The sequence below is a fragment of the Galendromus occidentalis genome, unplaced genomic scaffold (assembly GCF_000255335.2).
Source record: "Galendromus occidentalis unplaced genomic scaffold, Mocc_1.1 scf7180000077464, whole genome shotgun sequence".
In the NCBI taxonomy this organism is placed as follows: Eukaryota; Metazoa; Arthropoda; class Arachnida; order Mesostigmata; family Phytoseiidae; genus Galendromus; species Galendromus occidentalis.
In genome coordinates this window covers 655,796-671,801 of record NW_003805452.1, presented here as the reverse complement: position 1 = coordinate 671,801, position 16,006 = coordinate 655,796, and the positions used below count along the sequence as shown (strand labels likewise).

Below are 16,006 nucleotides of genomic sequence, written 5' to 3'. Positions count from 1 at the left end.
AATATGTAGATTGTCTGAACTCTCCCGACGGAGCCTGCGAAGGGCGTTCTCACTCAGTGGAGTGCTTGCAACCGCTTCGAGCAGCAGTTGTCCGATGGCGGCTCTTAATTTAAACGTCGAGAAAAATTGAGGAGGGTCCGAAATGCTTCATAATTGCTGCCGATGCGGCCTGTTCAACGGAAAATAAAGTGCCTTGATAAATAATAAATAATTGTCTTCCTCAAAAACAGGACCACGGAAGGTCTGGCGCTTTCAGGGAAGAAAAATACACTCACAACACGGGCTCATACATGAAGGGAACGCGAATGCGGTGAAAAATCCGAGCGGCCGCTCTGGACGAGCTTAAATGGCGCTCATATATCTCTTATTTCGATACATTCATCCCTTATAGTCATTCGAGGTGAATTCAGCGATTAGATGACCCACTGAGGCGGTATCTCGGCCCTCGAGAGATGAGTCGTTCAGGCTTGTTTCTGGCAAAAATATGAAAAATCGAGGAGCTTTCAAATACATCGATTCTCGGAAGGATTTTCAATGGCGAACTTTCCGGTGATCTTCGACTCAACGATCGGAGCATATCCGTACTGAAACAGATACCTTACGTTTTTCGCGCTCGAAATTTTCCGCGGAAATCACGGTCAATGTATACAGTTTATGTGTCCAAAGCTGACGGAAAGAAATCCCGATCATTTCAAACTCGGAGAGAAATTCGAAACCTGGGGGATAAAATCAGCCCAATCAAAATCAATATCGAGAGACGATGCTTCGAGTGCCATTCGCAAGCGCCTGGAAGAAAGATGTACCGGAGACTCTCGTTAGCTGGCCGAATACCTCGTCGTGTCGATAGCCGCTCTCGTCGATGCCAGGAAAGCCTCGGTTGCGGGATGAATTCCCGGCCGTTTCCGAAATAAATGAGGCTAATCTTTGAGTAATGTCTGATAATTGACGCATAGTCGCGTGAACACGGACCGTTTTGTTACAGCATCGGTCTTACGTTTCAGCCGTCTCGGCTTCTAATAGCAGTTGACGTCCATCACCTTGTTGACGCAGAGTCCCGACTCGCGATCGCCCCCTTGATAAGCACGGCGGACGAGTGGTCGTCCGGTCGAACCGCACAGCCGACAGGAGAAGACACACAGTTGTAAGTGCGCCGGCTCGCAATGTTCGAGCGTCCGGCCAGAAACGGTGCGCCGCCGCCGTCGAATTAATGAAATAATTTCTTGATAAATTCGCTCCAATTATGCTTCGCCAGCGGCGACGACTCCGCTTCCGACGATCCAGTGGTGACCGGACAAGGAGACAAACGGCTGGAGAACGCGCGCGAACGTTTGTCGGGCTCTAAGATCTGGCCGCGCCCACGAATTTGGAAAATTAATCAGTTCCGTTCGGAATATTCTTCGGAAATATGACGAGTTGGTCTGATTGGATCAGTCGTGAGAGATTGTCAGGCAGCGCGGTGAGTCCCACATGAGCGAAAGCCTACCAACGATCGTCGATGTTATCTCTCGATGGAGCTCGACTGCCTCACCTCCCGAAGCGACAAGGATTCGCCTGACGAAGGTCGATCTGGATGTGTTCCGGAATTCGAACCAGGGGATAGGAGATCATTGAGCGAGAAGCGCGCTTATCTTCCCCCTGACGCACGCGGTGCGCTGTCCGGAGTACCATAAAGTTTGAGAATACAATGTTGAGCGCCCAGCGGGGAACAGACGAGCGTCAAATCCACATTTCACTTCAGCGTGTAATGGGGTACCGCTGGAACAGAGCTCACAAGTCATTTGTCTTCCCGAGGCCCGAAGTGCGTGTCGACGACGAGAATAAGACAACTACAAATAATTTCATGGACCAAACTCTTGTTTCTACTCTACCGTTGACCGACACCTGAAAAATGAACATGAAAAATCGCGTCGCATATGGAACGGAAAACGGCAGCGGTGGAGAACGTGTTGTTTCATTTTTCCAAGCGAGCCGCCCCGGCGGAGTAAGGCGAGCGATTAGACCGAACACTGGATCAGCTATGGGCCTGAGAATGTGACTTCGTCGCGACCGGCACCAGCCGCATCGCAAAAGCCGGAGGAATGCCATTCGAAAGAGTGTCGATCGGTATCTTCGCGGCTGAGAGGTGCTCAACGAGTCTCCCGGCAGTTATTTTCACGCTTCCAGACTCCTCGGACTATGATCACGTCACAGGCTCTTGTTGTCCCATTAACACCCACTTATCGCAGATGCCTCGAGAGAATCGTCGATTTATCTCGCCAGAAATCGGTTCGGATCGCTCATGCCACTCTATTCCGTTATGCGACCGATTTGCGTCTATCCGTGGAAGCTCGTCACAGAGCTCTTGTCGGAATGAGGAAGTGATTCTCCCGAGCGAGTGCAGAGGGAACTAGTTTCTGGAATATCGATAGGAAGCGCGAGTACGCTCTTAAGAGCAGCACGGTTCCTCTTGTATGGATACCAGTTCCGAATGTTTCAAAAAATGAATCAACATCGCCGGAGAGCACCAACACGCTGACCCGGAACCCGTTGAATTCTGATGACTGGAAACTGGACTTGGATTTCTTCTGAAGCATACACATGGGAGTGACCCGCCACAGAACGCGTCATGTTTCCCGGGAAGTGCTTTTCCCGACAGACGAAGTCGTCGGTTGCGTGCGTGCTCGCGCTGACGTCTCGGGCTTGCGTTTCGTGCCGACATCCCGGTGAATATCGGACAACAGTCATAACGAGGTGTGAAGCAGGGTCTGTTGAAGAACATCGGCAGACATCAGGGAGGGTTCCAAGCAAAACGAGCTATCGCGGAAATCGCATTGTGATTCCGCACCCGCTCTTTCGCTAAACGAGGAATTCTGGAAGAAGACGCGACCTGGAGGACGGGGTCGCTCTCGCATTATGGAGATCTCCTCGAACGCCATAAGATACACTGATTCTTGAAGTGCTTAGAGGTACGTTTTGGGGGAGTACAAGGCGCAGGATATCGCGGTCCTCTTCGATTACCGCACTATTTTATCCCGGCGAGATCCAGACACTCCAATACAGCCTTATCGGTTAGAGGACGTTCGTCCTCCGGGAATTCTCTGCGAAGCTCTTTGTAGAGAGTTTGACCGGCGTTGTTGTGGAGTGTACACACTGTCTCGACGAGCTCCAGTCTCGACATACCTGGAACAAGATGTGACGTTCAGCAGGGAAGCTTCGCTCGGGGAGAGATTCGGGCGGGCGAAAATCTACTCACCTGGCACGCTCGAAGCTCGTCGATTGAAAACCGCCACTGACTTCGGTGGACCCCTGACTGCAGAACAATCCATGACCTGCTCCAATTTGTCAGTTATGGCTGTGGGAGACGCAAGACATTCAGTGACTTGGGAGTGAGAGGAGAACATTTTCCGATGGGATTCACGATGCACTCACCGCAGAAGTTGAAATTCTCGATGGACATCGACGTCCCTCGATCGATGAGACTGAGAATCAAAAGTATCCATAAACGAGGCTTCGGCTCCATCGGGCAACGTTCCGCGTTCTCCGTGTCCGGCTTATTGATTCAATCGTTTCCATATGCTCGAAGAAGGACCGGATTTTGCATCGGACGCTCGCATATGATTTGTTTGCCTAATCATTGCGACCTTATGGAATCTCTGGAGTAATGACCGAGTTTGAACAGCGGAGGGGATAAATGGGAAAGCTAAAGAGTCGGCAGCTCAGAGACCCGACTGGGCATCCGAGGCTCCGATGTTGAAGATTGGAGTTTTGGATCCTGGTGGAATTGAGGCGATGGCTCGGAACTGTGAATCCTAAGCGGCAGATGAGACCAGTTTTCGGGAGAGACATCATCGTCGGTCCCCGAGGGATTCCGTAGTATTCCCGGGCGTCTTTTGGAGAGACGTTCTCAATGTAGTTGTTTCGAGTCCAATCCGATTCCAATCCTTTGGGTTGATTCTCGAAAACTGTGAATCTCCGTAGGATCTCTCGTGATGGGAAAGCACTGGCCCTCTCAGGCTCGATCACGATTATGCAAGATCTGCGGGATCTTGCCGATAGTTACACAGAGCATCTTCCTCCCATCGCAAATCCGCGGCATGCACAGATTCTGTCGCTCGAGACCTCACCCTGCCCAGTCCGAGAGCTTGGAATCAGCTCCGGGAACAGCTTTGCCGTCCCGGTCAACGACTTGGCCCTCGAGGTCTAGACCTCAAGATGGTGACCGACACTGATGGACGGAAAGATACTACTCGGACAAGTCCTTGTTGAGGACCGAGGCGGATTCTCGAGTGACTCTCCGAGTCTAGACGGCATTTTCATCTCCCCCGCGGCAAGGTGGATCGGCTGCGCCGCGTCGCGACTGTAATCGGCGCTGAGGGAGAGAAGCCGATTCCTCGGTGATTCGGATTATCTCCAACTTCCTTCCAGTCCCAATAAGGCAGTTGTTCACCTTCGGGGATAAATATGAGCGCTCGTTGCAGCTCCTACCCCTGCTACCTCTTGAGATCACGGAGGTCAATTACCACCGATTTCACTGAGCATGTCACACTCGGAGATGTGTTCAAGGTAAAAAAAAGGTTTCGACTTTATTCAGAATCTCTGTGTTTGTTTTTTCATCTGTATTTATTCCATTGTTTGGCTTGAACCTGAACGCTGTCAGCCAGAGCAACAAATGTAACGAGCAACAGTTAATTGTCGAGAATAATTCAGTGGTCGTTGAAGAAGTAGCCGTTGTTGTTGTTGTTTCTTTATCGTGCTGCAGCGGAGACGCTTGTTGTCGTCGCGTTTCTCGTAATTGTCCTCGCTGGTGCCATTCCTCCAACGGTCGTAACTGATATCATCGTTCAGGGGTGCTTCCTTATTCTAAAGCGCACTCAATCCTCCGGTCTTCCTTGTTTTGGATTGATAATAAATACATTGTTTTTTACATACACACTCGACCGCTCGGGCGTCCTCCCACATTCATTCGGCCCCCAATCTCTCACTGAAGCATCCAACATCCCTCCGAATGAATGCCCTCTCGCCCTCCCATATTTCCACCAGTACCCAAACAGTCGGTCGGACGTACATTCATCAATGAATAAATTGATCACTCAATCAATCTGAACCAATTACGCTGTCTTCGTAGTTTTCTCCGAAACGCCGTTAGATCTTGCGAGAGAATTTGAGCAAGGCCTGCGGAATTGACCAATTTCTAGCGCGGCTCGGCGAGTCTCCAAACTTGACTCAAATTCGCTTTCGGATGTCGTCCTATTCGGACTTCTCTCTTCCCTTCCGGCCTCGTTCCTCGTTCGTGCGATGTTTATCTACAGAAGCAACAATTTCTACATCCGACGCTGAAGAACGCTCTTATCGGAAATCGGGCCGACGATGGTTCTGTCATCAGCTCTCACATCTCACGGTTAACAGTTAACATTTTTGACCCTTCGGATTTCCTTCGTCGCGTACACAGCCATGCTCTTCGTTTTCGGAACTCGGGATCGACGGCCCTCGGTCAGCAAGTCGCTGATGATTTCGTTGTCAACTAGAGGAAGCACATCCGTGCTGAACGTTGTGACCAGATCGCTGGAAAAAACGTGAAGAAGTCAGAATCCGCAGCGAAATTAGCTCGAAATCACTAATGGACGTCCGGCTCCTTTACCGTCCGGAAGACCCTCGGTCGGAACGTGAGTCATGCGGTACGGGGAGAGTTTCCACTTACAAAACGAGTCCAGCGGCAGTCCCAATGAGCGAGTCGTTCTTCTCGTTGTCTTGCGCGATGGACATGATGAAGCGGACCATAAATTCTACGTGCGGATGGAGAATATGCAAACCACTGGAGTTCGGGTTTTCGCCCTTGAGACCTTGGAGGATTCCCGTGTAGGCATCGAGACATCCATTTCGAAGATCATTTAGGTACTCGATATTTTCGAAGTCCGTCCGGTCGACCTGCGCTGTGGACGCTGTCGAGAGCGTCGTGAGCATGACCTCCGCGTATTTCTGGATCCCTGGACCGATGGCCAGGGCGATATCACCGAATGCCGAGAGGATCTGGGGCTTTACGTTCCGGCCTAGAGCGGGATCGTTCAACGCTTCCAAGAGAAGTGTCATGATTTCGTCGCAGTACGGAAGCATGTCCATGCCCATCGATCTGCACAGATCAGCGCACACGCCGACAGCTGCCAGGCAAACTTGAGTTTCTTGGTGATTTTGCAAACCCAAAACGAGGAATGGTCTGAACGATTCCATATACTTGAGGAATCCTCCGCCCAGGACTTCGATGAGCGTGGACACGGCCATCAGAGCATCCTCCTGCACGCCGCTCTCCTTGGCGCCAACGGTGGTCTTGAACATTTGCAGGAGCGCTGTCATGATGAGGTCAGAAGCCTGAAAAAAATCACGATCAATAAATCGCGCCAGCTCCTTCGAGGCTTGGAATCTCGAAGATACAATCTGGAAATCCCTAAACGGCAGCTATGAGTAACTCGGACATGAATCAACGTTTTTTACCTGCAACGCGTCAGCGGGTGTCATTTTGCGCAGCAAAGATGTCAGAGTTGCGCAGAGGAGGCATTGTAAGTCGAAGAAAGCGTTTTTCTCCTGCTGGGAGGCGGACATTGCGATTTGAGAAACTTCGAGTATCGACTGGATTCGTTGGAGAACGATCATGGTCATCTGTTGAACCCAGGCGTAACAGTCCGTCGGCGAGTTCTTCATCAATTCCATGAGTGCTTCGTAGGCGGCACCTCGGAGATTCGACTGCATGCCATCGTGACGTTCAGTAGCTTCCAAAAGCTTCGTGATGATGCTTTCGAAGTACGGCGTGAGGGCGTATGTGTCCGGAGTTTTACTCGTATCGCCCAGTTGCGCTTCCTCGTAGGCGGCTTGACCCAACGAGCTGAGCGCCCAACATACGTTGGTCGCAACGCGCGGCTCCATCGTGAGCGCCTTCATGAGCTCTTGAAGCAACGTCGGTAAGTACTGAGGGTTGAGCGCGGCCGCGGACGCGTTCTCACAAACTCGTCCGATCGTCCACGCTGTCGTGTCTCGGACAACGACCGACGAGTCGCTCAACATCGAGATGAGAGCTCCGATTGCCGTTTCGGCCAACGACTTGGTCGACTTGGTGTCTGCGCCCTCGAGAATGCTGCCGAACAGCATGACGGCGGCATCCCTACGTCTCCAGTCGGTGTGTTTGATATTTTCCTGAATGAAGGGGAGCGCGTGTGGAATGATGGTGTCCTCGCAGCACGTCGCGAGGAGCATCAAACAAACCCCTGCTGCCTTGTTCACGTTCCACTCGTCTTCGTCGTCGTGTTCCTCTTGCTTCATGAGACACTGCGTCAGCAGCGGCATGAGGTACTGCACGGCGCCCTTGGCGTAATACATCGACAGACGAGCCGGTGGATGACCTTCTTCGGCAGCCTCGCTCAGCTCGATCGAGAGGTCGATCTCTTCCTCGCAGACATTTGACCAGAACTCGATACCTTGCAGCGCGATTTCATCCACGTCGCTTTTGATTGCTTCCATCGAGATGGCGAACAACGCGGGAGCCATGTAGTGCTCCATGAATTCGTAGTAGAGGGACATGATCTTCACCAGGCATTGGAGGGCCGCGACCCGGACCTGAACGTTTGTGGACTGAGTCGTTTCGCAGATGACCTGGAACAAGGAAACCCAACCGTTACAGCCGGCGAACGTCAACTCGAGATTTTTCTTCACCCGAATTCTTCTTTGCGAGCGATGCTTATTTATTATTCATCATCGTCATTCATGAATCGAGTCGATGAGCTCGCGCTCGAGAGGCTCACCTGCATGATGTAGTGTCTCTCGTTGTCATTGTTGAAGTTGCTCTTGCTGAATTCTAAGGAGTTTTGGAGTGCGTTCGTAGCGGCGAGCTTCACACGATCGGACGTTTCGTCTCTCCGCATGCAGTGAACGATCACGGTGAGGATTTCGTTGGAACGCGCCGCCAACACCTCAATGGGCTCGATTTCCAGGCAGATATAACCGATTGTTTCGAGTGTGACCACCTTGATCATTTCCGTCGAGTTCGTGTTCGCCACGTTCGACACCAAAATCCTCATCAGCTCCGGCCATTGGTCGTGAGGGAGTTCGGCGATGGCGACGTAGGCAACCACTTGCGCGGCCGCGGACGGCCTTTCGGTCTCGGTCCCGAAACATGACAAACAGTTTTGCTTGATGACGTTTCTCTGCTCAGCGGGGAAGGAGAGCCATCTCTGTTGGTAGAGTCTCTTGGTATCGGGGTCCTTCGATGTGAGCTGATTCTTTATTTGAAGACCAGCCGCAACACGACAAGGTCCGGGGTTGGTTGGATTTGTGAGCACATCTGTCAGCGATTTGATGAATTCGAGCTGAAATGTGAGAATTGTCCAATGAATGTACTTGAAGTCTCTGGAGTCAGAGCGGAGTCACGGGTCCTATAGTTCCTCGTGGAATGGATATCTATCCCGTTCGATGTCTCACTTCAATCTTAATATCGATTCTCGGGGGAATGTTTGCTCGATTATTCGGAATCTCGATTTCGTATGTACACATTTATCGGAGGCCAATTTCTAGCCGAGAGAGATTGAGCAATCGAATAATACGGAATAGGGTCCGAATTGGATTCGTTCTGGGCTCCATGGGGGAGATCTCGGCTCGCTCTCACCAGACGAGTTTTCGCATCACGGCCCGCACTCAAAAGCACCGCATCGCCTTGATGCAGAAGCAATTAGGCCGCCAATTAGAGATCCTCGATCGTGTTCGGTAGAATTCACATGTTTTTTTTGGCGCAACAGAATTACAGAGGGTCGCGAAAAGACTGCCTTTGCTTTCCGGTGGGCTCTAGCACAACAGTCCATTTCTAAAACTCGTTACTTTACAAGAGTACGGCGTCGGAGATGTCCAATATTCATAGCTACGGAACACAACGCAGGCTCCGCTTAGCGCCATCGACCACACTCGTCATACCGATGCGTTCACACGCCGGCTCAACGAGCGTCGGAAGTCACCGCCGAGCCAAAGCACCAACACACTGACTGGCACCGAAACGGTTCGAATCCGTGTTTTGCGAGACTGCTCGTTCGGACCTACAGAGCCATGTCGCTAGCAATCCCGAGCCACTGATCGAGTTGTCGAATGTCAGATGGATTTTCCTTTCCAAGAAACACTCTCCCGTTAAAAACGAAAAGAGAGGAAATTCTGAACGCCGGTAACCGATCTCGGAACCGTCCCAGCGCCAGCGTTAGATCAATGTTGACTCGAAAGCACTTTATCATCGTCGTCCGTTGTCGACATGAATTCGAGCGAGGGTTCCAATCGGGAGTCGATAACCCGCTCTATGGGAATGATTGAACACGAACTTACAGGGTTGCTCTTCGCTGCTTCCTCCAGGAACTGTTGGGCACAAACCAATTCGTTTTTGTCTGGAATCGCAATACGTTCACATTAGTCTGCTGAAAACTGGTTCGATATCGCACGGCTTTTTCCCCCGGTCGGCTCGTCGCCTCTCGCGACCATCTCCGAGCGGCTTCGGATGTTGCGGCTTGCGCTATCGGATGACATGATCCTACGATGAGGGGAATTGCATGCAACGGTTCGATGTCGATGCAGGCTTCCCCGAAGATTTTCCTCGGACGGTTGGCAGACAAAAGATTTCGTAAGTATCTGATAGAGGTCACACTTACCCGGCGAGAGGGTCTTCTGTAGGATCTGGAGGAGGTCCATACCGATGGGTGTATCACTCGAATTTGTTCAGATTGCTTCAGGAATTACCACTAAAATGCGCGGTCCGCACGCCGCCGAAATTGTTCAAGGAGTCGCTCTCGTCTCGTCGCTCACACGATGTTTCAAGCCGTTGGCCGGGCGGTCGGACCGGCGGAGGCGCCAAAGTTTGAAAAAGCTCCCGCTCAGGCTGGTTTCGCGCGCGCTTCCCGTCGACATCAGCACCCGAGCAGCTGAGACTCTCGTCACCCAAGAACGGCTCCGCGATGCGAAATCAGATTCTGAATTTCGGAGCTCGCGGGACTCGTTTCAGAGTTGTCGTGACGACTCAGATGAGCTGAAATGGTTGGCGAACGTAATTTTCCGCTGCACCCATCCACCGATTGGTACTCGGTTCTGCTTGCCGCGGATGAGTTGACGGGCTCTCAGACGAACAATGTTGAAGTACAATCCGAACGACGCATCGCCGATGCCCTAGGTGGTCTCCATATCGCATGCGGCTCTGCATCGCATATTGATGCTGTATCGGCGGATGGGCCACCGATTCAACCTCGGATCAGACTGCTGGCTCTTCTTTCCAGATACCCGAGAGCTCCTCGTACTTCCCGTGTCTACTCAGCGTACTTGCGAAGCCCACTAGGCTAGCTCAACTTCGTGGATGTTAATGAATAAGAACATTGGAGGAAATACCTAACTGGCCCCGGCCTATCGATGCTCAAGGAAATTAATGGCCGATATGTTATCGGGGACCGTCATAGACACCACAGCGAGGCTACTCAAGATTCCTCCGACTTCTGGTGCATCCTGATGTAGCATGGAGCAGAAGCAGAATTTCTTAAATTTCGAACCTATGAACAGAAAGATGGATACTCCTGGACAGGCACTTTGAGAACATCGTCCGGATCCATGGCTCCGAAAATACTCTGACGGGACCGGGAGCTCTTCCCGATGAGGTAGCCGTCACGCGTGATGCCGCTACGAGCTACTGCCATTCCTCAGTCCGCTCAAGCCCGAATTTTGAGGCTCCTGTTCGCTCCTCGGGGTAGCTCTCTCGTGTACAATCGCTATCTTGGAAGCCCTGGCGATTTTTCGCCGATTTCTTCCCGCGTTGTCTCCTTGCCATTCGCGTAGCTAAGCAGACTCCCGCGGCTTTCGAACGCTCTTTCTCTATTTCGATCCGGCGGGGAGTGAAAGATGAGAACATGGTGTCGTTTGTGCTGTAATTCCGAATGTATCGAGAGGAGAAATTCGACGAGTTCGCTTTTTTGTGACCACGATCGAACTCGCTCGAGATGCGCGGCGCTTGATACGCTTCGGTCAGACCGGATGGGACGATGGAAAACTTCAACTTCGGGCAGTGATGCAACGAGCTCTCGGTCTGAAAGCCCGCAGGCGGGCGTTCTGTATGGCGTGGCCGATTTGACCCGTCGACACAAATCGATGTTGAATTCGCATCCTGCGGCAAGGGAACGCGTCTCATAATCGCTGTCGAGGGTGAACCCAGACCCTTGCGCCTCGGACCATGCTCCCTGATAACGTCCGGCGACATCGCATCATGAATCATACTTCGAGGGCGCTTGTCGCGCGACCTCGCGGAGAATTTTTCATTTTGGAGGGTGAGATGGAAAGAGGGAACGAGCTCTTTGATTTTCCAAATAAACAAGTTTTATTCGTGCTTTTGGGCAATCTAACTCAGCAATGCGAACTCGAAGCAATGAAGTCTAGCGAAGCTGCAAATATCCCGTGAACTCTTAGGAGAGTTCGTCCCCAACAAATTCACAGGTGAAAACAGGAAGAATCATGTCCGAGACCATGATGATGAGATATGATGTCGGATCGTACGGCCGGTGACGATCGCCTTACACTTCGCATCTGTTCTTCCACGATTCCGGCGATCGATTATATAGAGAATGTCAAAGCAATCGCAAAGAAGAGAAAACTCCATCTAATCAATCAGAGGTTTCGCCTGGTCGAAGGGATCGACGGCGTAGTTCAAGAACAGCAGATCTCGAATGAAAGGACGGTCCTCGTACATACGAGCCATGTCCTCCAGCAGAATGAGAAATTTATCATCAGAGATCCGGAGTCTCTTGGCGATCTCGCCGGCGCATTGGATGTGAGCACCTTGGAGAACAGAGTGCACTGGTACTTTAGCTTCGATTCGGTGTCCGTTCAGGTCCTGGAACAAACTTCGATCAGTCTCGCTCTCGACCGATGCAAATTCGGAGTTCGGAGATCACGGGGAAGCTTACTTTGTAGAAAAGAGTATAGCTGGCACTCCAATTAGGTTCGTTGAACTTGACGTAAACGCCTGCACAAGGACCTCCGGCATCACGCGCTACCACGGTACGGAAATCGTAGATCAAATTCCGTTTCTCCGAGTATCCCTGCGAAGATCCGTAGTTTCCCCCGGTGTATATGAGGTTGTTCCATGTCTGGAGAGGATGTTAAAATTTTTTTCACTCCAGGATCCTGTACTAATCTACGAATTGGGAGACCCCTCCGATAAGATTTGGAAATGTAACCATTAAAATCGATACCCACACTGGTGTGCCCTTTGCGAGTTTCGCTTATGACCCATTGGATGTAGTTGTCGTTTTTCCAACGGAACTCGTATTCTTTACGAGATTTCTGCGTATCGCTCTGAACGAATCTCCCGGTGTGAGGCTCCAATCCATCTGATGTCACCACAATGGTCTTCGGAACGTGATAGCCGCTGTCCAGAATGACCAGGGCCTTCTGATTTGTTTCTTGGCATAGAATGCGGACTGCGAGCATCACGTGCTCTTTTACCGTATCTATGCCAGGATCGGGCTGTTCCACGTATTCATCGAGTTCTTCAACCCATTCTTCACATGAGGCGAGAACCACCGCACGTCTTAGCGTAGGAAGACGTTCTACGATAGCATCTCGTATACGGAAGGACAGGCCGACGCACGACAGACCATTGCTGACGATCGGGGCTTCGTAGTTTCGATAGAAGCTCTCGACGTTCGGAACTCCGCTGGCTCTGAACTCGTTGTAGAAGTGCAGTAGGTTGCCGAAAGTGTTGTAGTTGTCTTTCTGCAGCTGCTCCGTCAGAATGTCCTGCAGCTGAGCCAGAATAGCGGTGAACTCGTTGAAGGTCGCGACTTGAGACCATTGAGAATCCTTGCTCCAGACCGGTGGGCTCAAGCCCCATCGGGTCAGTTTGCTCAGCTGATGCGTCCTTTCATCCTCGCACTCCGTTTGCGAAGAACTGTCTTCATCGTCCTCTTCACCGCCTTCGCTGCCGCTGGCCTCACTGGATGAGGCCGACGCGGCGCCGTTGTTCGACTCCGAAAGATCTTCAGAGGACGATGATGACAGGCTCGGTGACGGAGGACTGGAAGCATGGATTGAGATTAGAGTTGTTTCAAAGTCTTCTGGTCTGATACCCGTGCCAGTCTATGATAGTCGCGCGCTGTGCTCGTCTAGAGAAGTTTCCGAGGCTCTCTGACGCCAGAGGCACCGGAGAGACAGCCCACCCATATTCTCTTGGCGTCTGACTCGACATAGAAGAAATCAGTACGAGCTTCGAAGTCGAGCTTGACGCCAACTGCGTATAACGTAGTTGACGGTAATCGGAACTGTCGAGCTCGAATTCCGTTCCGCTGCAGCCTAAGCGGATCTCCACCGGATCCCGATAACTCACGGATCCCAATGGCACCCATGACATCGAGAGGAGCTCTCTGACGAGCGAAGCCGTTTGAGAGAATTCCGCGAGCGGAATATCTTCCGGGAATTTATCCTACTCACCATTCATAGCGGCCATGAGCTTCTTTCTGTGGTTGATTCAAATGATGATTTAGTGAAGGTCTGCCAACTCCGCTGAAAGCAGGTGGCAGGGCCAGTACCGAGAGAGGTGTTAGAGGAGCTACGGTGGACTGGCGAGAAGAGTTATCGTCACTGGCGGTTCCGAGTCAAGATGGCCATTGCGAGGCGAACAGATGGGCTATGCTCATAGCATCGCCAGAGGCGTACTCCACGATCTCGCTGCTGTACGCCTGAGCTGCAAAGGCAAAATTTCACTGATTATCCGGAGATGGGAATTCCGATTCCCGGCGATCTTCCGCATTAATCTCCCCAGAGAATATATCCGAGAAGCCCGTGTATCCGGAAGCGGGCTACGGTTAAGCGCGGGACCCTCCCGATTTCGCAACGTCAAGTTCACCGACGACGACCGCAGTGAGGACAATGACCGACTCACTGAGTTCAACCGTGTCGAGCGACGATCGGCTGACGGCAGCGTACGAGTTCCGAATGGTCAAATGAGTCGCCGAAGTCGATAGAAGCCCAGTATCCACTATGGGGAGAACTTTGTGAGCAAACGCTAAGAGAGCGCAAGATCCTCTCACTCGAATGAGGAGTACATCTATCTCTCGCAGATATCATCGACGTGGCCTTGGCAGCTGAAGACGATTCCGACCCTACCACGTCAGCTTGTCACGCTCGGATCACTGTCGGCCGAAGGTAACCTCACGACAGACACACGCGCGCGGAACAATCTGGCGAATCAATCTATCTCATCGAACAATATGACTTAAATACGATCCATCGGTCGAAGAAACGAACACACTCAATTTCAGCGACGCGAGTTGACCAAACAGCCCTCCCTTCCCCCCGAGAAGGCCCCGAGGCGCAAGCCAGGGTCAACAGGGTGCCGGTCGGAAACAGTCCAATATGCAGGTGGAAGGCACGCAAAAGGGTCGAAATATCACTCTGGGACACTTCACCAAAAACCTACGACCGGGAGAGCGATTCTCTGAGCGCAGGTCTTCTTTCACAGCTAACGTACATGTGAGCTGCCAGGGCAAGAAAACACGAGAGGTGCGACCACTTGGAGGGATTCCGAGATGACTTGATTCTGGACTTACCCATGCAATTCAGACCGGCTGAGTTCTCAAGTAGGGGTTCTATTCTTGTTGAGGACTGGTTACGCTCAGATCAAAGATTAAATACGGCTCGATCGGTTTTTAAAGCAGTCTCTGCCAGCCTGGCGAGGAGAGCTCGAAGCGAAAGAGAGGAGGGCTCTGGGACGGGGTGCGCGGTGCTCAACGGCGCTGCGTGATGCCATTATGCGTGACGTCGTGAATGCCTCCGAACTATCATTTGTCGAGCGCACTCTGGAACGATGATAACTGGATTTTCTGTCATGGATATTGCCTCTACTCATGATTCCTCAATTCTACGTCCCGACGTGGACGATGGGAGCCGAGGCACCCTCAAAAAGGTTCTCACGTTGCGAGCCACGTTTTTGGTGACTCTACTGGCTTGTCTCGCCGATGACGTCATCGCTTCGGCTGTTCATCTAAGTGAGCGAGCCTTCTCGGGAATTCCAAACGCGATGTTACATATTCTTGTATTGGATAGATTACGAATTACACGGAGGCTTACGTATCGAGCCATCAGAGCCACCTGAGCTCGTCCCAGGAGCATCTATCCTGTCATCCCTCATTCGTTCTGAATCCCATTTCCGCAATGTATGCGAGCCGTGGCCAGATTTTCTACTCGTCCCAAACTCTACACGTCACGTTGAGATGCGGATGCATGCACCCCTTCGTCTCGTTCCACTTATGCCGTTCTCCGACTGAGAAGGTGCTCTACCTTATCGGTATCGCGAGAAACTCGACAGGAGAGCCGATAATCCTTCCTTCCGATAGCAGAGAGTTTTCTTTCCTATCGGGAGCTCTGTCTCTAACCGCTTCCTCGTGGAAGTGCATTCAGCAGCGATTATTGGTGAGAGAGGGGAATATTTCACAGTAAGAATCTCGAATCGACTCCGAGCTCGACATGTTTGCCCGCTCTACGCGGAGGAAGTTTCCGCAGAACGGTCAGCTCTACGTTTCACGGTCCGCTACGCCTTAATCCTTGCCTATTATTGGGATCTCAGCGAGAGAGGACGTTAAAGACATAGCCCATCGCGTCATCGAAACTGTAACTGCGCAGTGTACAGTGATTCCAAAGATGCCTCGCAGCCATTCAGTTACGATTGATAGCTGATGGACTTCGTATCGAGCAATCTCGAGGACAAATCCGTGGAAAGGATGCGGCAGGCGACTCCTTCTCGATGGAGAAGAAACGAGAGCAGTACGAGCGTTCCAGGAAGTGCGAACTCCAAAATATCCGGGGAGCTAGCTCCCCGAGATTCCGATAGAGTATTTTTTCGCAGTCAACTGACACCGCCAAATGCTCGAGGTTTGGATGAGACCGAGCTGATGGCTCAATGCGGGAGCCTCTCTGCGGGAAGCCAATTTGGCTTGAGGGTCGCGAACCCCTCGACCGGATCTCCCCGCTGTCGAACTTT

The 16,006-nt window shown here is 51.8% G+C and overlaps 2 protein-coding genes across 2 annotated transcripts; both read right to left on the bottom strand.

Annotated features, from left to right (window-relative positions):
• Nucleotides 1-4,584: 4,584 nt before the first annotated feature.
• On the bottom strand, nucleotides 4,585-9,697 carry Fs(2)Ket (Importin subunit beta Fs(2)Ket). The gene is made up of 6 exons (XM_003744305.2): nucleotides 9,645-9,697; nucleotides 9,325-9,383; nucleotides 7,767-8,330; nucleotides 6,466-7,617; nucleotides 5,678-6,342; nucleotides 4,585-5,541 (listed from the first exon to the last, which is right to left on the bottom strand). The coding sequence occupies exons 1-6, from the start codon at nucleotides 9,682-9,684 to the stop codon at nucleotides 5,379-5,381; spliced, it is 2,643 nt and encodes an 880-aa protein (XP_003744353.1). The 5' UTR covers nucleotides 9,685-9,697; the 3' UTR covers nucleotides 4,585-5,378.
• Nucleotides 9,698-11,321: 1,624 nt separating this feature from the next.
• LOC100907523 (uncharacterized) lies at nucleotides 11,322-13,619 on the bottom strand (the record flags this gene model as incomplete). The annotated part of the gene is made up of 4 exons (XM_018639928.1): nucleotides 11,322-11,860; nucleotides 11,934-12,116; nucleotides 12,226-13,045; nucleotides 13,459-13,619. Coding segments are annotated over 4 exons (1,398 nt in total), but the record flags the coding sequence as incomplete, so codon positions are not given.
• Nucleotides 13,620-16,006: the final 2,387 nt, after the last annotated feature.